General features: G+C 50.7%; 1 protein-coding gene across 1 annotated transcript in view; it reads left to right on the top strand.

Annotated features, from left to right (window-relative positions):
* The window catches only part of LOC147718324 (cysteine and histidine-rich domain-containing protein 1-like), a 63,612-nt gene that overhangs the window by 46,339 nt on the left and 326 nt on the right, over positions 1–16,947 (top strand). The window contains exons 8-11 of the mRNA XM_086966697.1: positions 2,826–2,925; positions 6,182–6,301; positions 15,342–15,404; positions 16,488–16,947. The exon at positions 16,488–16,947 is cut by the window's right edge and continues 326 nt beyond it. Coding sequence (XP_086822823.1) covers positions 2,826–2,925; positions 6,182–6,301; positions 15,342–15,404; positions 16,488–16,769 — 565 coding nt within the window. The 3' untranslated portion in view covers positions 16,770–16,947. The remainder of the gene's footprint in view (positions 1–2,825; positions 2,926–6,181; positions 6,302–15,341; positions 15,405–16,487) is intronic.

The raw sequence follows: 16,947 nt of genomic DNA, 5'->3' as shown, positions 1-16,947 counted from the left end.
ATAAATCACAAAGTAAACGATTGCGTTTCCATCATATCAATACATATTCAAAACATAATTCAAAACATGATTCAAATCAATGTGTTAAAAAACCCAATGCATTTCGGGGCTGAGGCCCCTTCGTCGGGGGTCACAGGTATAGGATAACTCGACAATCTCTATATCGAGAAGTTTATTTCCTTGGTTACGGTCAATCTGGGTCTTGCTTGTATACTATATATCTGCGGATCTTTTTAGAACTGAAAATAATAAGGTCCTGCGAGCCTTCACTGTAGTTCAAATGGTCTTGCTAAGTTATTAGGGCAGTTCGGCGATAGCGCAAGCCATCCCACTGTGTACGGCGTTCTCAGTTGGGATACACCCAACTGAGAACGCCGTACACAGTGGCTCGGTTTAAACTGGGGTGGAAAAGTGAGCTAAAAAAAGATGATGGATTCAATCCAAATCTGTGACTGGGGGTGAGTGTCTGAAAAGTTTCAGCGCTCCGCCCCTCATCTCCTTGTGTTTGCTTTGTTCACCCTAAGTTGGCAGCGTATGCCATTAGGTGGGTCCCTTGCTCACTCTGCCCCTGGATTCAATCTAGCTTGGCTGATGAGGGGTGTTACCCTCAAACCAGTCCCAGGATGCTTGTTTCTGGTCCAGGGAAAACCTGGCTTGGCAGTTCAGGCTAGACTGTTCCCAAAAGGCAAAGGGTCAAGACTGATTTGCATACAGCTGGGTCTAAACTGGGGTGGCGTAGTGAGCTAAAAAACGATGATGGATTCAACTCAGATCTATGACTGGTGTGAGTTTCTGGAAAGTTTCAGCACTCCATCCATCATTTCCTTGCATTTGTTTGCTTTGTTCGCCCTAAGTTGGTAGGGTATGCCCAGAGGTGGATCAGTTGCTCACTTTGCCATTGGATTCAAGCTAGCCTGGCTGAAGAGGGGTGCTAATCCAAAACCGGTCCCAGGATGCTTGCTCCCGGTCCAGGGTAAACCTGACTTGGCAGTTCGGGCTGGACTGTTCCCATGGGGCACTGGGTCAAGACTGATTTGCATATGGCCAGGTCTAAACTGGGGTTGCAAAGTGAGCTAAAGAACAATGATGGAATCAACCCAGATCTGTGATTGGGGTGAGTGTCTGAAAAGTTTCAGCACTCCATCCATCATTGCCTTGGGGCTGATTCACAGAACTAATCTGAGATAAAATCCTAAACTTACTACTTTTGGTATTCACAGAAGGCAATTAGTAGTAGTAAAGTTAGGAGTCATAATTTTACTACTACTAAATGCCTTCTATGAAAACCAAAAGTAGTAAGTTTAGGATTTTATCTCAGTTTAGTAGTAGTAAAGTTAGGAGTCATAACTTTACTACTACTAAATGCCTTCTGCGAATACCAAAAGTAGTATGTTTAGGAGTTTATCTCAGATTAGTTCTCTGAATCGGCCCCCTTGGGTTTGCTTTGTTCACCCTAAGTTGGCAGGGTGTGCCAAGACGTGGGTCCCTTGCTCACTTTGCCACTGGATTCAAGCTAGCCTGGCTGATGAGTGGTGTTATCCTAAAACTGGTCCCAGGTTGCTTGTTTCTGGTCCACGGAAAATCTGGCTTGGCCGTTCCGGCTGGACTCTCCCCATAAGGCACAGGGTCAAACCTGGTTTGCGTATAGCTGTGTCTGAGCAGGGGTGGCAAAAGGAGCTAAAGAACGACGATGGATTCAAACCAGATCTGTGATTGGGGTTGAGTGTCTGAAAAGTTTCAGCACTCTGTCCATCATCTCCTTGTGTTTGCTCAGTTCAGATATTACCAGCTGGGGTACCATCCTGTCCCAAACTCTGACGTACTTGTGTTGAGCATCTTGTCAACCACCTCAATGTGCCTTTTGAAGGTCAGGATTCCAAGATAAACTTCATGAGCGAGATCAGTAGTTTGGTTTCTAAGTGTTTTGGGAGTAACCGGATGGAGGCCCCTGAGAAGAGGCCTCAGTGGTGATGAGCAAAGTCTCCTTGGAAGGGATGAACGCCTGCGGTTCCTTGAGGCAGCTGCGGCCCTGTGTTCTCCTGGTCCTTTCCAAATCTCACCACTATTGATTGCTGATGAGCTAGGACACAGCCCAATGCATGGTCAGAGGCTCTGATGATGACTTTGCATTCCCTATCCCACAACTCAACCCTAGAACCGTATATCTTTTATTAACTATGGTGGTCCCACACTTTTAAAAGCCACATCTATCAATGTTGTCAACTGAGCCTTACAGAAAGAAATGGGTTAATTGACACCACCACCTCAATTCACCCACCTCAGTGGCAACCCCCATGAAATAGATGGAAAAGGGGTACATCACATGCATGTGCGCACACACACACACACACAAATGAATTCGTACTTGTATAGCACACTTATACCCTGAGGTGTCTTGGCGCTGTGGAACCCATCCTGGCTTTTCCCTGTGAAATGCCCACTCCTGGGCACCCCCAGGGTGAAGCCAGGCATCCAAGCGCTGCTGGGGCCGTTGTGGAGATTAAGCAAACTATTACCCAGAGTCACAGAGTGGGACCCATGATTAGAATAGGCACCAAGGCGAGAATTATCAGGTCCGAGGAAATTGAGCCCAAGACCCGCCGAGGCGGGAATTGAACACTGGTCCCGGGCCAGACCTCTGCATCAGGGTCTGCCGCTCTAACCATTGAGCCACACTTCTCCACATGCACACATTGTCCCTCACGCATGTCTACATTTTTAGCCTATCTCCGCATGTTGACCCCCTGCTGCCCTTCTTGTGGCCCCACATCTCCCATTCATGCCTGTTTGTCTCCAATGTCACCCCTGTTTCTGTGTCTCTCCAGCATGAAATACTGGAGCTGCTGCTGCATCAAGACCACGGACTTCAATGAATTTCTGGAGCAGAAAGGGTGCACGAATGGGCATCACACCTGGACCAAGAAGGTAAGGAGCCTTGCACCCCTGGGACCGCCCAGAGAGCCACCATAACACAGGGGGCGCTACACCTTGACCAGGAAGACTTGTGTCTGTCCCTCAGATGTATGTGGTGGTGTATGTATGTGTCTGCTTTTGTAGGTGGGAGCACTTGCTGCATGTACCCTGTGACCTTGGGTTTGGTGACACCCTGTGCTTGCATAGGTGTGCCACACACAGTCTCCTCGGGCCTGTGGCAGGTGTGGGACACTCACCCATGTATGTCACTCACAGTCCTCGTTGGTGGGGGTGGGTGTAAGGAAACGAGCCCCTAGTTGTGTGTCTTGTACACGTAATGGATCCACATTCACCCCTTCACTAGGAACTTAGCACCCCATTGTAGTGCTTGACTCTCTCAGGGTAGCGAAACAGAGCAGTCCACGGCCTACTCCGGGGAGGCAGTCGGGCTAGTAATCGCTATTTACAGATGCGCAACAATAACACTCGATAAATGCTTGTCCAGTCTGTGCTTTAATTTAAAAAAAAGGAAAAGTACATTTAATACAGACACACACGCTCATACATGCACACACACGCACACACACACCTACCTACCTCAATACTACAAGTATACATATGGCTGGTGGAAATACATTGGCAACATTACATTCGACCCCCAAAGTGTCATGGCCCCTAATAGCACAGTACCCCCGTCATATTAGGTCTTTCCATCACTGGCTGCAGTAACCATAATCCACCTGCAGTCATTATAAGTAATGAAGCATTGTCACCATGTGCACACATTATAATTAATGGATCCTTAGTTGCAGCCCATCGGGACAAATCCCTACTGTCAACAACCCACCTTCCAATAAAGCACTATAAACAACTCTGTTACATTACACATGGTACAAACATGACAAATACAACCATAGATCCAGCCACTAGAGGGCACTGCATTTCCAGCTTTAGAGTAAAAGCTCCAGCCACAGGAATGCTTTTCAATGAAGCAAAATCCTAGAGTGGCCATCCTTTCATTGATCCTGTCAACTTAGGGTGAGTACTTTTTTTAAACTTTCCGGGGGGGGGGGTCTTCTGCACTCCTGCAGCCCCCCCCCCCCACCCCCCCACCCCCATACTCGCTTTCATTCATTGGTGGTAGCCCTGATGTCCTGGGGCCACCACAAGCAGTAGAAAGACTTTGATCAACTGCAGACCTGCAGGGCATTATGCCCCCCCCCCCCCCAGGCAGGAGAATGCATTTTTAATGAGCGTCTGAAGTCTCATTCCTTTTGTTGTTGCCAGAGATGGGGTCCCGGGCCCCCTTTCTCACTACTTGTGGGGCGCAATGGCACACCTCAATTCCTCTTGTGGCAGGGGCCCATGTATTGGGTCCTTTTGCCCACAGAACGTAACCTGGCCTCAGGGTTGGGTCCCCTGTGGAGGGGCCCCACACACGCCCCTCCCAGGGTTCTTAACTCACAAGGATCCGTGTGTCAACCCTGGGGTTTCTTGTCTGTGAGCAGTGGAGCTCACGTGCTCCATGTCTGCACTCCTTCTTCCCTGCATATCTCGGGTCCTATTGGGCTGAGTTGTGTGATCTTGGGCTCATTTTGTCCCCTGGTGATGAGCCCTGGCTGCCTGGTCCTTAAGGCAGCGCACTGTGCAGGGAGCTTGTCCCACTGGCGCCCTGAACCAGCTTTCCTCCTTTGGCTTCTCCTCTAGGACTTCTTTCCTCCTGGGTAAAGAGGTCCTCCAACTGGTCTGTATGGGCATAAGGGGACCAGCTTCCCTGGTCCTGGAGAGAGACCCACTGTTCTTGGGGTCAACTGTAGTCAGAGTCCTTAGTCCAAGAGGGCATGGGGGTTCCTTCTTCCAGTTGTCCATGGCTGCCACTCTCCAGTACCAGTGCCCAGCTTTAACAAAAAGAACTCCACCCCCTTGTTCAAGATGCTTTAAGTGGGGGTGAAAAGTTCTAGAAGCTAGGCACCCCTTGTCAATTCAAGGGGGCCAAACCACCTCTCCGCCCCCGTCCCAACCCTCCCGCACAGCATGCTGGGAGACATCAAGATGGCGCCATCCAGGAATCACTGGTCACTTCCCCTCTGGGGACTCCGTTCCTCCCGTCACTGACATCACTGCCAGGGCCTTTCCCACCAAAGATTCAAAGGGGAGCCGCTCCTGTGCTGGCTCCTGGGGTTGGGCTCCCTCCTTTGTCTATTGGGCTGGGCTGTGCCAACCCTGGTACAGTGTGACCCTTAATTAAGGGATGCTGATTTTCTTGCGCACTCCTTTATCTTTAGGTTCTGACTGTTAATTGCTCCCTTTGTGTGGGGAGATCTGTTCCTGCTGATGGAAAGGGATGTTATTAACTTGGCTCAGCCGAGTGACAAAAGGCCTGGGATCTGATACTGAGCCGCAGAAATATGACAATTCTGGATGGTCCATAAGATGCACATAATAGTTTCTTGGGACTTGCATAATCCATCTTGGTGCATATGTTTCACCCCATGTTGTTATGTTAATGGATTTTGTCGGCCTAAGGGAAGCAAAGCTGCACTCTAAGGCAGGTTTCTCCCTATGTATATATTGAAGTATTACTGCTGACAAAACAGTAAACCACACTGACTTTCCCTCTGAATGTCCACTAATATTATAAGGTCTACCCCAGGTCAATATCTAACCCTGGAGAGTCTCCTCTGTGCCAGGCCACCTGTGGACAGTTAGAGCTGCGCACACTGGTAATCTTACACGCGCAGCCCGAACACGTGTGCAAACATGTGTGCACACCTTTTCTTGTGTTACCAGCCAAGGGCCCCTTACCCTACCTGTGTCAGAGTGGCCTTACCTTAAACGGCATACACTGGTGGTAACATGTACAGTCTGTTTACCGTGTGTTTACCGTGGCCGAGTCGCCAGTTGTGAGGCTCACTCACAGTAAAAAGTCCAAAACCAGGTGGGTAAAAAGCTAAAAACATGGGCATATTAAATGGGCAGAACCCATTTCGTTACAGTGGGTTATATGCAGTCTCCCCTCTCTCTGCATGTCACTGTCTGTGTTTGTGGTTGAGGGTTGTCACTCTGTATGTTTGCTGGTGAGAGAGGGAAGTACTGTAGCTTCCTCGGGTACATGCGTCTCTCTGCGTTTGTTGGTTGGGGGTGCGTGCCTTGGCTCTCTGCATTCTGTGCGCCACCAGTTCACCTCCTTATGTTCTCAGTTTTACATGCTCTTCCGAGAGCCAATCCCTGCTCCAGTACATGTCAGTGACACTTGTCTCCTCTTCAGGACCAGAAGGTGGTCACCTGTCGCCAGGACTGGCATCAGACCAGCTCCCAGGTGGTGGTCACGGTGTATGCCAAGAATCCCATCCCAGAGCAGAGCAGTATCCAGGCCAACCGCACTGTGGTAAGACTTGTGCACGGTGGTAGGGCTGGGGTAGAGTCAGTTACATTTCAGGCACACATGGGAAAGACCAGTGAGACGGGAGTATAGTCCATCACACGGTGGACACATCTTTCCGAAAGCTGCATCCACCGCCTTTCAGTCAGTTATGATCAACAAGATGAAGGCTTCCCTCTGTTACTAGGGCAGTCTTGGTTGGGGACATGCACAAAGGCTCTGTTTAGGATGGTGCATTCAGATCTGAGAAGTTTAGCTTATTTGCATAGATGTTAAGGGTCACTGAGAGGTGGGATTACTCTGCCTTTCTTTCCAAGAAGAAACATTCTTGATTTAGATACACATTTGGCTGATGCAGGAAGTCACTGTGACCCTGGTTTCCTTTCCAAGGAAAAGTCCTTTTGCAATAATTGTGCACTCTTCACTATTAATCCTGAGTCCAGATCTGAAGGAGGAAGTACTTATGTATATATAGACGTGTATGCGAGGTTTCTATAGTGTGACTGTAGGCACCAGGCAGGGGAGCACGGTGCATGGTCAAAGACGAGTATACAGTCAACAAGTGATGGAAGAGGGAGCTGGTTAGTAGGCAGGGGATGCAGTGTGACGTAGTGCACTTTAAAGAGGCGTGTCTTAAAACTCTTCTAAGTTGGAGCAGCGCCGGGGCGGCCCCGATGGATCAGGGGCTGTTGTAGTTGCAGATCGAGGGCACGTGGATGGAAGAGTCCTGCTGTCTTGTTTACATCTGTCAGTCTGCAGTCTGGTGGGTCCTGGTTGAGGGTGCCCTGAGAGCCCCTAGCGATGCTGAGCTTGTCTGCAAGAAGGGCGGGGCTGCTGGTCGTGATGGCTTTCTACATGATGCATCTGGTTTGGGAGATGGTGCAGAGGGAGCCGGGGACCAATGCAGGTCCATGGGGGTGGGGGTGATGGGAGCACGTTCATTCAGGCCCTGAACGAGGCTCACTGCGGCGTGTGGGATGACCACGGGGGAGGCCAGTGTGGAGTCCGGGAGGCCGTGGGGTAGGAATTTACCACCATCTAGATGTGAAAGTTCGGGGACTTGATCAGCAGTTCAGAAGTCGCTTCTTGGAAGAAACGGTTTCACTTTCTTTAAAAGAGAGATCTGGAACCAGGTCATGTGTTTTTGGCAGCGTGTGCTTCGAGGGTGAGACTGATGTCCAGGGTCAAGCCAGGTGACTTGGCATTGGGTGAAAGTTGGGGTTCAAAGCCATCAAGGTTCATACCATTGAGCCAGGGTTGTGTGAGTGGTGCGCACTGGACACACACGCCAAGGGCGATGGACCATGAAGACCCCAGGCCCGCTGGAGCATTCTGGGATGGCACAGCTGCCCCCCACACGGGTGTTCATTAGGAGGAGGTGTCCTGTGAGTGCGAACGGACTGGGTTTGCGCGGTATCGGCGAGAGCGAATAACTCACTATAGTGACTCAGCCTCACCCTTGAGGGGGCCCAGAGCCATCCCTTCTGTGGTTGTGTGCACACCGACCAGCTCTGTGGGGTGGGATGTGCACACGTCTCCTCTGCAGCACCGAGCCACGTGCTCTGGTTCAGCTACACTGAGGAAGGCCCCCCCCCCCCACCAGGGGTGTGAAAGCAGAGGGGTCTGAGGGATGAAATCACTGCAGTGAGGGTCTTATTCTGTCCCTCAGGGCAGTGTGTCCATCGGTGGGGCTGTGCAGTCAGATGCTGGACCCCCAGGGTTGTGACAGCAGAGGGGGCCGAGGAATGAGCCTTCTACAGAGAGAGACTCATCCTTCTTTCAGGACAGTGTCGTTAAGTGTAGACCCTGTAGCCCGTTACTAGACCCCCCCCCAGCCCCCATGGGTGTGAAGGGAGCAGAGACACAATGAATGCAATTACTGCCGCCAGTAACCTTTCATTCGCATAGGACAGTGTCTCCGATGCTGGGACAGCGTCTCAGAAGGCGGAACAGTGTGTCCAAAGGTGGGACAGTGTCTTTAAAGATAGGACAGTGTCTCCAAAGAAAGCACAGCGTCTCCGAAGGTGGGACAGTGTCTCTGAAGGTGGAACAGTGTCTCCGAAGCTGTGGCAGCATCTCCAAAGATGCAACCTCAGTCAGATAGTGGAGGGACCCCCAAGCCAGCAGCTGACCTCAGTGACCTCTTGATATCCTAGGGCCATTCTACTCCACAGTAACAAATAGGGTTTTGGCTAAAGTACAGTAAGGCTGCGCCTCGCTCACTATCTCCCAGCTCAATGTCAGGTCCCTGGTAAAACACCATGCTGAGGTAAAAACGCTTCTGATAGACGAGAACCCAGATATTATGTTCTTGTGTGAAACCTGGCTTAGAGATGAACTAACTAGCATCCCTAATCTAACGTTACCGGATGGGTTCTCTATGACCTCTATTAATAGAGACTCTAGGGGAGGCGGCATTGCCGCCATCTATAGAACATCTTTTACTTGCTCATTTTTAAAGGAAGACATTACGGGCTGCGAATGCGCGCGTTTTAAAATCACCACTAGTCCTCACTTCTCCCTCTCTGGTCTTTTTATCTATAGACCCCCGGGGCCCACCTCTAAATTCATAGAGGAGTTCCTAGAAATAGCCCATGCATTGATCACCAGCTCCACTAACTTCACGATCCTAGGGGACCAAAACCTTCACCTTGATGCCATCTTGGATCCTACCATTAGTAATCTCCTAGCGGACCTAACAGCCTTGCAGCTGACCCCCCTTATACAATCCTCCACTCACTCATCCTGTCTTAAACGGCCCTGGCACAAACTCCATAATATGGACCTTTCTGCCAGCTTAGGAGAACCCAACTTCGATTTTACAAACGACATTAACACGTTGTATGCTGCTTTTCAAGATTGGATCACCAAAGGACTGGACTCTATTATACCGGCCAAGTGGACTAGAGGACGTAACACCCCCTCTAACCCATAGTATGATGAGAACTTGAAAGTACTCAGAAAGGAATGCAAAAGAGCGGAACGGCACTGGAGGAAAGACTACAGCCACGAGGACAAAAATTATTATTTGGCCATACTCAAATCATACCACAAAGCTATACGTGCTGCCCGCGCAGCCTTCTATGCCAAGGAAATCGAGTCCAGCCCCAACCCCACGAAAACAATTTTTAAAATAGTCCAAAAATTACAAAACGGTGGCAACCCTGCCTCATATATCTCCTCCACACAGCAGTGTGAACACCTCGCCACTTTCTTTACAGAAAAGGTGAGGAAGATTTACAACTCCTTCTCACACAACCCCTCGGATCGCACTAGCCCTCCCAACGCCGCCTTCAAGGGTTCCAGGCTCACTTGTCTGCCAGCTATCTCTCATGAGGATCTAGCTAAATTCTGCAGGAAGGTGAAATCCGGTGCCCCCTCAGATCCTATGAGACCAGCCCATTTTCTAGGAGCTTTGGACTTCTTTCTCCCATCTCTGGCCTCGCTCCTCAATCTCTCCTTTTCATCGGCCACAGTACCCATATGTTGGAAACAGGCCTGGGTCACTCCCATTATCAAAAAACCCACCCTAGACCCCACAAAACCAGAGAACTACAGGCCCGTCTCACTGCTCCCCTGGGTGTCCAAGCTAGCAGAGGCTCATGCGAACACCGTACTTAATGACCATATGGCGGGAAATAACATCTTGGACCCCTCCCAACACGGGTTTAGGCCTGGGCATAGTACGGAGTCCGCACTCCTTTCCACCACTGAACACCTCCAGAGGATTATGGACACCGGTCAGAGTGCTGCGCTGATACTGCTCGATCTCAGCGCAGCCTTTGACACGGTCTCCCATGATATCCTATTGAGTCGCCTGGAAAGCATTGGGATCCAGGACCTGGCACTGGAATGGTTCCATTCGTTCCTTACGAGCAGGTCCTTCCGGGTGTCAGCCCCCCCATTTATTTCCCAATCACAAGCTATCGGCCAAGGAATCCCGCAGGGCTCTGCCCTCAGTCCATCCCTTTTTAACTTGTACATGCAGCCTCTTGCGGCAGTGGCCAAAGAATGGGATCTCACGCTGGTGTCGTACGCCGACGACACACAGCTGGTAATCACCCTCAATGAGGCGCCCTCCCCCGACGCCACAAGATTTAGGGATGGACTGGCCGCCGTCGCCAACTGGATGACTGCAAACTGCCTACAACTGAATGCAGGGAAAACCGAGGTGCTGCTCCTGGGCAAGTACCCCAGTTGCTGGAACGACCTCTGGTGGCCCCCCTTACTGGGCCCTCCCCCCCCTCCCAAATCTCTGGTTAAAAACTTGGGAGTATGGTTGGACTCCGCGCTTAACTACCAGACCCACACCAAAAAAGTAGCCGCGACCTGTATTGGGCTGCTGAGAAGCCTTAATCCCATTCTAGGCTTCTTCGACCCCAAAACGCGGCAGCTCATCGTCCAATCCACCATCCTTGCCCGGTTGGACTACGCAAGTGTCCTTCTACTGGGCGCTAACAAAGCTGAGACTACTAGATTTCAGCGAACTCAGAACTCTGCGGCCAGGGCAATAGTAGGCCTTCCCAGAAGGTGTTCTGCGAGAGACACCATTCACAGACTCCACTGGCTTCCTGTGGAAGCCCGCATTCAATTTAAGGCCCTCACTACCGCCTTCAAAATCCTTAAAACTGATGGCCCCGAACTCCACCGTTCGCTTCTAACACCCTACACCCCCCAACGCAACCTTCGTTCTACGGGGCAACACCTAGTAGTGGTTCCCCGCACGAAGTTCTGCCGCATCGGAGGTCGCTCCTTCAGACTTCTGGGAGCTAGGCTCTGGAACTCCCTTCCCCTCCACATCCGCCGCCTTGACAACCTGTCCGCTTTTCGCAAAGCAATAAAAACTCACCTCTTCCCTCCTCTGTAAGCCTCCCCTTCTCTCCTTTTTCCTCAGTAGGTTGTGCTATGGTTCTTAGCGCCGGGACGCCCCGTCGCTGGGGCAGCTGTCGCGCTCAACAAACACATAACATAACATAACATGGAGAAGTGTGGCTCAGGGGTTAGAGGTGGCAGACCTGGAAGCTGAGATCGGCCCTGGACCAGGGTTCAATTCCCCGCCTTGGCGGGTCTTGGGCTCAAAAAATTCCACGGACTCGATAATTCTCCCTCCGGTGCCTTCTCAACTCACGGGTTCACACTCTGCGACTCTGGGCAATAGCTTGCTTAATCTCCACAACGGCCCCTCGCGGTGGGATGCCTGGCTTTCACCTTGTGGATACCCTGCCGGGGTTATCTCACAGGGGAATACCAGGACGGGTTCCCTAAGCAAGCGCCGGGAAACCCTTTGTGGGTAGCTGTGCGCTATATAAGCTCAAATACATACATTGACATTTAACATAACAATAGAATAATAAACGAAAAGGTTGCCAATACTGTGCAGTAATTCAATTTTTTACCAGGGTAATGAGCTGCCTATCGCTCCTTCCCACAGACCACTCTTTTAGTCGAGGTTTTTACCAAAGTTAAATGAATTTATTTTATTTAAGTTTTGTTTTTCTTTTTCTTTTTAAATGAGGAAGTTATTTTGTTAGTACAACACAAAATGTATAATTTGACTTCGATGATGGATGGTCTATTTCATGAATAACAAGCACTGGCGTTGCCAATAGGTTTCGCATTTGGAAAGTTGGAGCTATTGGTTTTGTAAATGACATTTTATATTTATATATTGTTATTGACAATGCCAATACTTTTAACTTTAGCATATGTGACACTTTTAGTATTTGTAATGTCACATGTTTTGTATTGACGTGACTTAGATGTATTGATATTACAATTAACAATGGCTTTTAATTTTTTTAAATAATTAATACTTAAATACTTAAATGTTATTGGGTTTTTTTCCCTTCGTGAAGCATTAATCAAGTAATGTCATTGTAAATGAAAAAGTCGTTTACCCCCAGGACATACAGATTCTGGTGTCCAAAGCACCAAATGTGCATGCTATCCCCCATTTGGAAATTGAAAACCTGTGATAGGTGCCATTTATCATGTGTTGAATTCCTAACCTAGAGAACCATCCGATGGTACAGAGCCCCCTCAAGTGCACGAAAAAGTTTACGCTGCGCTACAAGGGAAATAAAGTGTTGTGCTGTTGCTGCCACATATGTAATCCAATGTGTAATTAGCGTCAGTCTAAATAACAGGGGTTACAGGATTGTGAAGGGGGACTCCGAGGGAGCAGAGCCCATGACCCGATCCCATCCCCGGGGCGGCTGGCAGAGTGGAGGGAAGGAGAGCTCGGGGTGTCTGTGGAGGTGTACACGGGGTGGGGTGCAGATCAAGACTGCCCGAGGGCATGGGTTTAAGTACTTCTGAGGGTTCGAAGATGGATTTGTAGTCGGAAGGGCCTAGGACTCTGTGGGGTGAGGGGGTCTGAGAGAGAGCTGTGACGCATGAGAGTCTGGAGGGAACTGAAGAGTGAGGGGGTCCGAGATGTATGGAGTTTATGAGAGCGGATATGGTTTGAGGGGGTCTCGGTCGAGGTTTGTATAGTGGATATGGTTTGAGGGGGTCTGGGGCGAGGTTTGTATAGTGGATATGGTTTGAGGGGGTCTGGGGCGAGGTTTGTATAGTGGATATGGTTTGAGGGGGGTCTGGGGCAGGGTTTGTATAGTGGATATGGTTTGAGGGGGTCTGGGGCGGGGTTTGTATAGTGGATATGGTTTGAGGGGGTCTGGGGCGAGGTTTGTATAGTGGATATTGTTTGAGGGGGTCTGGGCGGGGTTTGTATAGTGGATATGGTTTGAGGGGGTCTGAGTTGTAAGGAGTTTATGAGAGCGGATATGGTTTGAGGGGATCTGGGGCGGGGTTTGTATAGTGGATATGGTTTGAGGGGGTCTGAGTTGTATGGAGTTTATGAGAGCGGATATGGTTTGAGGGGGTCTGGCGTCAACGTTAAGACTGTCCGAAGCGTCTTAGGTGAGGAGGTTTGCGTGACTGGTCTGTGGATTCAGAGACCTGAGCGCTCTGCGGTGCGTGGCGTCTGTGTGAGACTGGAGCTGGTTTGAAGGAGCCTGAGAGGGTTTGTAGATAGACTTATTCTGAGGAGTCTGTAAGAGAGCGGACAGGGGGAGTATGGAGGAGCTGAGTGGATCGGAAACGATCTGATGGGTTCTGAGAAGATATGTAGGTTAACCATTTGTGTAGCGCCTGAAGCGCGCCAAGCGCTGAGGGGGAGAGGAGGCGGATGTAAGAGGGCAGGCTGGAGCAGAGCCTCATCGGGTCTCGGTTCATGCGCGAGGGGGTTTTTAAGATACTGCAGGAGTCTGCTGGGGGGGCGCCGTGAGCTGGAGGTCTGGCGGGGGTTAGCGAGGGCTGAGGGGAAGGGTTATGACTGAGTCTGGGTAGTTAGAGGGGGATCTGGGTAGTTTCCTAGGGTTATAGGGCGATGGCATCTGGTGTTTTGAAGGGTCCATGAAGAAACGGCGGAGTTCTGTGGTGGTCGGGGTGAGGGGATGTGGCGGACAGTAAGGGGGTCTGCAAGGACCGAAGGAGAGGGCGAGCAGGCCGGGATGAGAGAGCTGCAACGCGAGGATGTGGATGACGGGGGGTTGGTGGGGGTCTGAGATGATCAGGAGCGGGGGAGGGGGTCCTGGGGGCTTTGATGTGAGAGATAAATTAGGGGCGGGGTGGACTCTGGCAGGGGAGGGAACATGGCCTGGAGAGAGGCCGGAGGGAAGCCGGATGGGGGCGGGAGAGCCTGGTGGGGGGGCGGGAATGCGAGGGAGGAGAAGTGTGGCAGGCGGAATGCCTGTGTGGGAAAGCGTGATGCGCTTGGAGAGAGGCCGGAGGGAAGCCGGATGGGGGCGGGAGAGCCTGTTGGCGGGGGCGGGAATGCGAGCGAGGGGAGGAGAAGTGTGGCAGGCAGAATAGGGAGATGCGCCTGCTTGTGAGGTCACGTGACCAGCTTTTGTGGTCACGTGACTCACATGCACCGTGAGAAAACCGCAGTGGTTTCATGAGTCGATTGAGCACTTGAATTTTTGCCTATTACATTAGCAAGCGAATGATAATAGGCGAAACCTAAAAACTGCACTCGTGCATCCTTCCATTTAGTGGAGTAGGCCCACCTGCTAAACTTAAACAGGACCCTTATAGGGCCTCTAATATAAAATCATTCTTTGATAGAGGAAAAGTCCCCTTTTCCCCTCTAATTTCAATAAATCTCTTGTTGTCTGTCGTCAATTTGTTGTCCGAGAGTGTTATGTGTTAAATGTACAATCTTCTCTTACTAATTGCTGTCATTCTTGCCTTCCCTTTTTCTCAAGCCCTTAGCTTAGTAGTCCTTCTTTTATCCTCCTAGACTGTATACGATAAATGTATTAGATTGAAGTCAAATTATACATTTTGTGTTGTACTAACAAAATAACTTCCTCATTTAAAAAGAAAAAGAAAAACAAAACTTAAATAAAATAAATTCATTTAACTTTGGTAAAAACCTCGACTAAAAGAGTTGTCTGTGGGAAGGAGCGATAGGCAGCTCATTACCCTGGTAAAAAATGTAATTACTGCACAGTATTGGCAATCTTTTTGTTTATTATTCTACGCCACAGGGCGTAAGGCCATTACACTGGCTCCCTCTACAGGAGCGAATGGAATTCAAGGCGCTCCGCCTGGTGCACAAGGCACCTTATGGAGGGGGCTCAGATGACTGCCAGGAAATGTTCAGGCTTTACACCCCCTCACAAAACCTCTGATCTGCCAGCCTTGGCCTGATCTGTACCCCCAGGTATCGAAGAGCTAGATGGGGGGGAGGTCTTTGTCCAGTTGTGCAGCAAACTATGGAACAAACTGCCAGTGGCTTTGAGACTACAATACAACCTATTACTTTTCAGGAAAGCTCTGAAAACTCTTCTGTTTACACCCGAGTAGTCCCAGTTTAGTCTCGGCTCCTCGCTTACACACTCCAGCGCCAAGACGCCTCGACATTCAAGCTCTTAATAAGCCCCATATCATCATCATCATAGGGGGGTGCTGGACATGGTGTTCAGGGAAATGTTTATTGACCCTTGCTGACCCCCCCTCCTGTCCTCTCTCTCCACAGCTCGACATCCACATACCCTTTGAGGGAAACAAAGTCTTCCACAAGGAGCTGGACCTCTGGGGGGTAAGTGTGTGTGTGTGTGTTTATTTACATGTTGTTCTTCAGACCCCCGTCGACCCCCGTCTTTAGCCCTTTACACGTCAGGTCAACCACCACCAGACCCAGGCTCCAGCCCCCTCAGAGCCCACCCCAGGGGGTGTGTGTTTCCAGCCCCCTTCAGAGCCCACCCCAGGGGGTGTGTGTTTCCACCCCCCCCTCAGTTTCCACCCCAGGGGCGAATGTTTCCAGCCCCCTTCAGAGTCCACCCCAGGGGTGTGTGTTTCCAGCCCCCCCCTCAGAGCCCACACCAGGGGCGTGTGTTTCCACCCCCCCTCAGAGCCCACCCCAGGGGCGTGTGTTTCCAGCCCCCCTCAGTGTCCACCCCAGGGGCGTGTGTTTCCATCCCCCCCTCAGAGCCCACCCCAGGGGCGCGTGTTTATCAAACCCCCCTCAGTGTCCACCCCAGGGGCGTGTGTTTCCATCCCCCTCATTCTGGATATTGGATTTAGAAGAAAATACACCAATAAAGAATGATTTTTGAAAATGACCATCCAGCATGAAGAATGATTTATGATAATTAATAAAAAAGGAGGAGGCACATCTCGCACAAAAGCAGCGCATAACAAGTGAGGTATAAAAGGTTCAATACCTCGAGAACAGTATCCCTCAAAACTGATCTAAGGCATGTTTGTCCAGGAAGAGATCCTCTGAGCCTTTTTAGAAATCTTAGTTCTCCATTATGGCAGCTGCAATGTATGCCTAAGACTCAGGGAGTGGAGGGGCGGGTTCCCTTCCAAACCCAAGATGGCCGCAAACTCAAGTTGGCTGCTCACTTACACCGGGCCCCTGGGAAGAAAGAGGTTGTGTTAGTGAAGGGCTCTGGCACGAGGTCTCTCATTGTATCCCGTACCCCGCTTTGTACACCTTACACCTGGTTGTGCAAGAGATGAATCTCTAGTGAGCCCTTTCCGTGCTCAGGGCTTGAGTGGGAAGGCGGGGTGCGTGACAGGCCTGTGGACCTGGTGTCATTGTGAACTGTTTGGTATACCTTTTGTCCCCAGGTGGGATACTGCTGGAAAGTTGACTGTCCTTCCTCTGTGTCTGCAGGTGATCGATGTTGATCAGAGCTTTGTCAACATGGTGCCGTCCAAGGTGGAGATCACGCTGAGGAAGGCTGACCCCGTGACCTGGGGCCGGCTGGAGCACCCCCAGAGCCGCTCCGCACGCGCAGGCTCCACCGCGGTGACGGAAGAAGGCTTGGTGGACCCCAGGATGACGCTGGAGACACCTCGCGAGGAGTGGGAAGACTCTGACGACAGCCTGAGCTGGTCGGAGGATGAGGAGGAGGAAGCCAGTAGGAAGGCAGACTGGGGCAGCTCTGAGCAGTGAACGGGGCAACATGGCGGAGGCGGAAGCGACCAACCCACTGCCCTCGGAGTGCGGAATATAAGAGACTAAAGAGAGGGGCGTGGCTGGAAGGGCCCATTCTTTCAATCAGCAGGGCTGAAGGGGGTTGTGTGTATGTGTGTGGGTGCATGTGTGCTAAATGGAGACCATTGTTCATCTC

The sequence above is a fragment of the Lissotriton vulgaris genome, chromosome 4_1 (assembly GCF_964263255.1).
Source record: "Lissotriton vulgaris chromosome 4_1, aLisVul1.2, whole genome shotgun sequence".
In the NCBI taxonomy this organism is placed as follows: Eukaryota; Metazoa; Chordata; class Amphibia; order Caudata; family Salamandridae; genus Lissotriton; species Lissotriton vulgaris.
The sequence above is the reverse complement of the archived record's forward strand: the minus strand, read 5'-3'. Positions and strand labels throughout refer to the sequence as shown.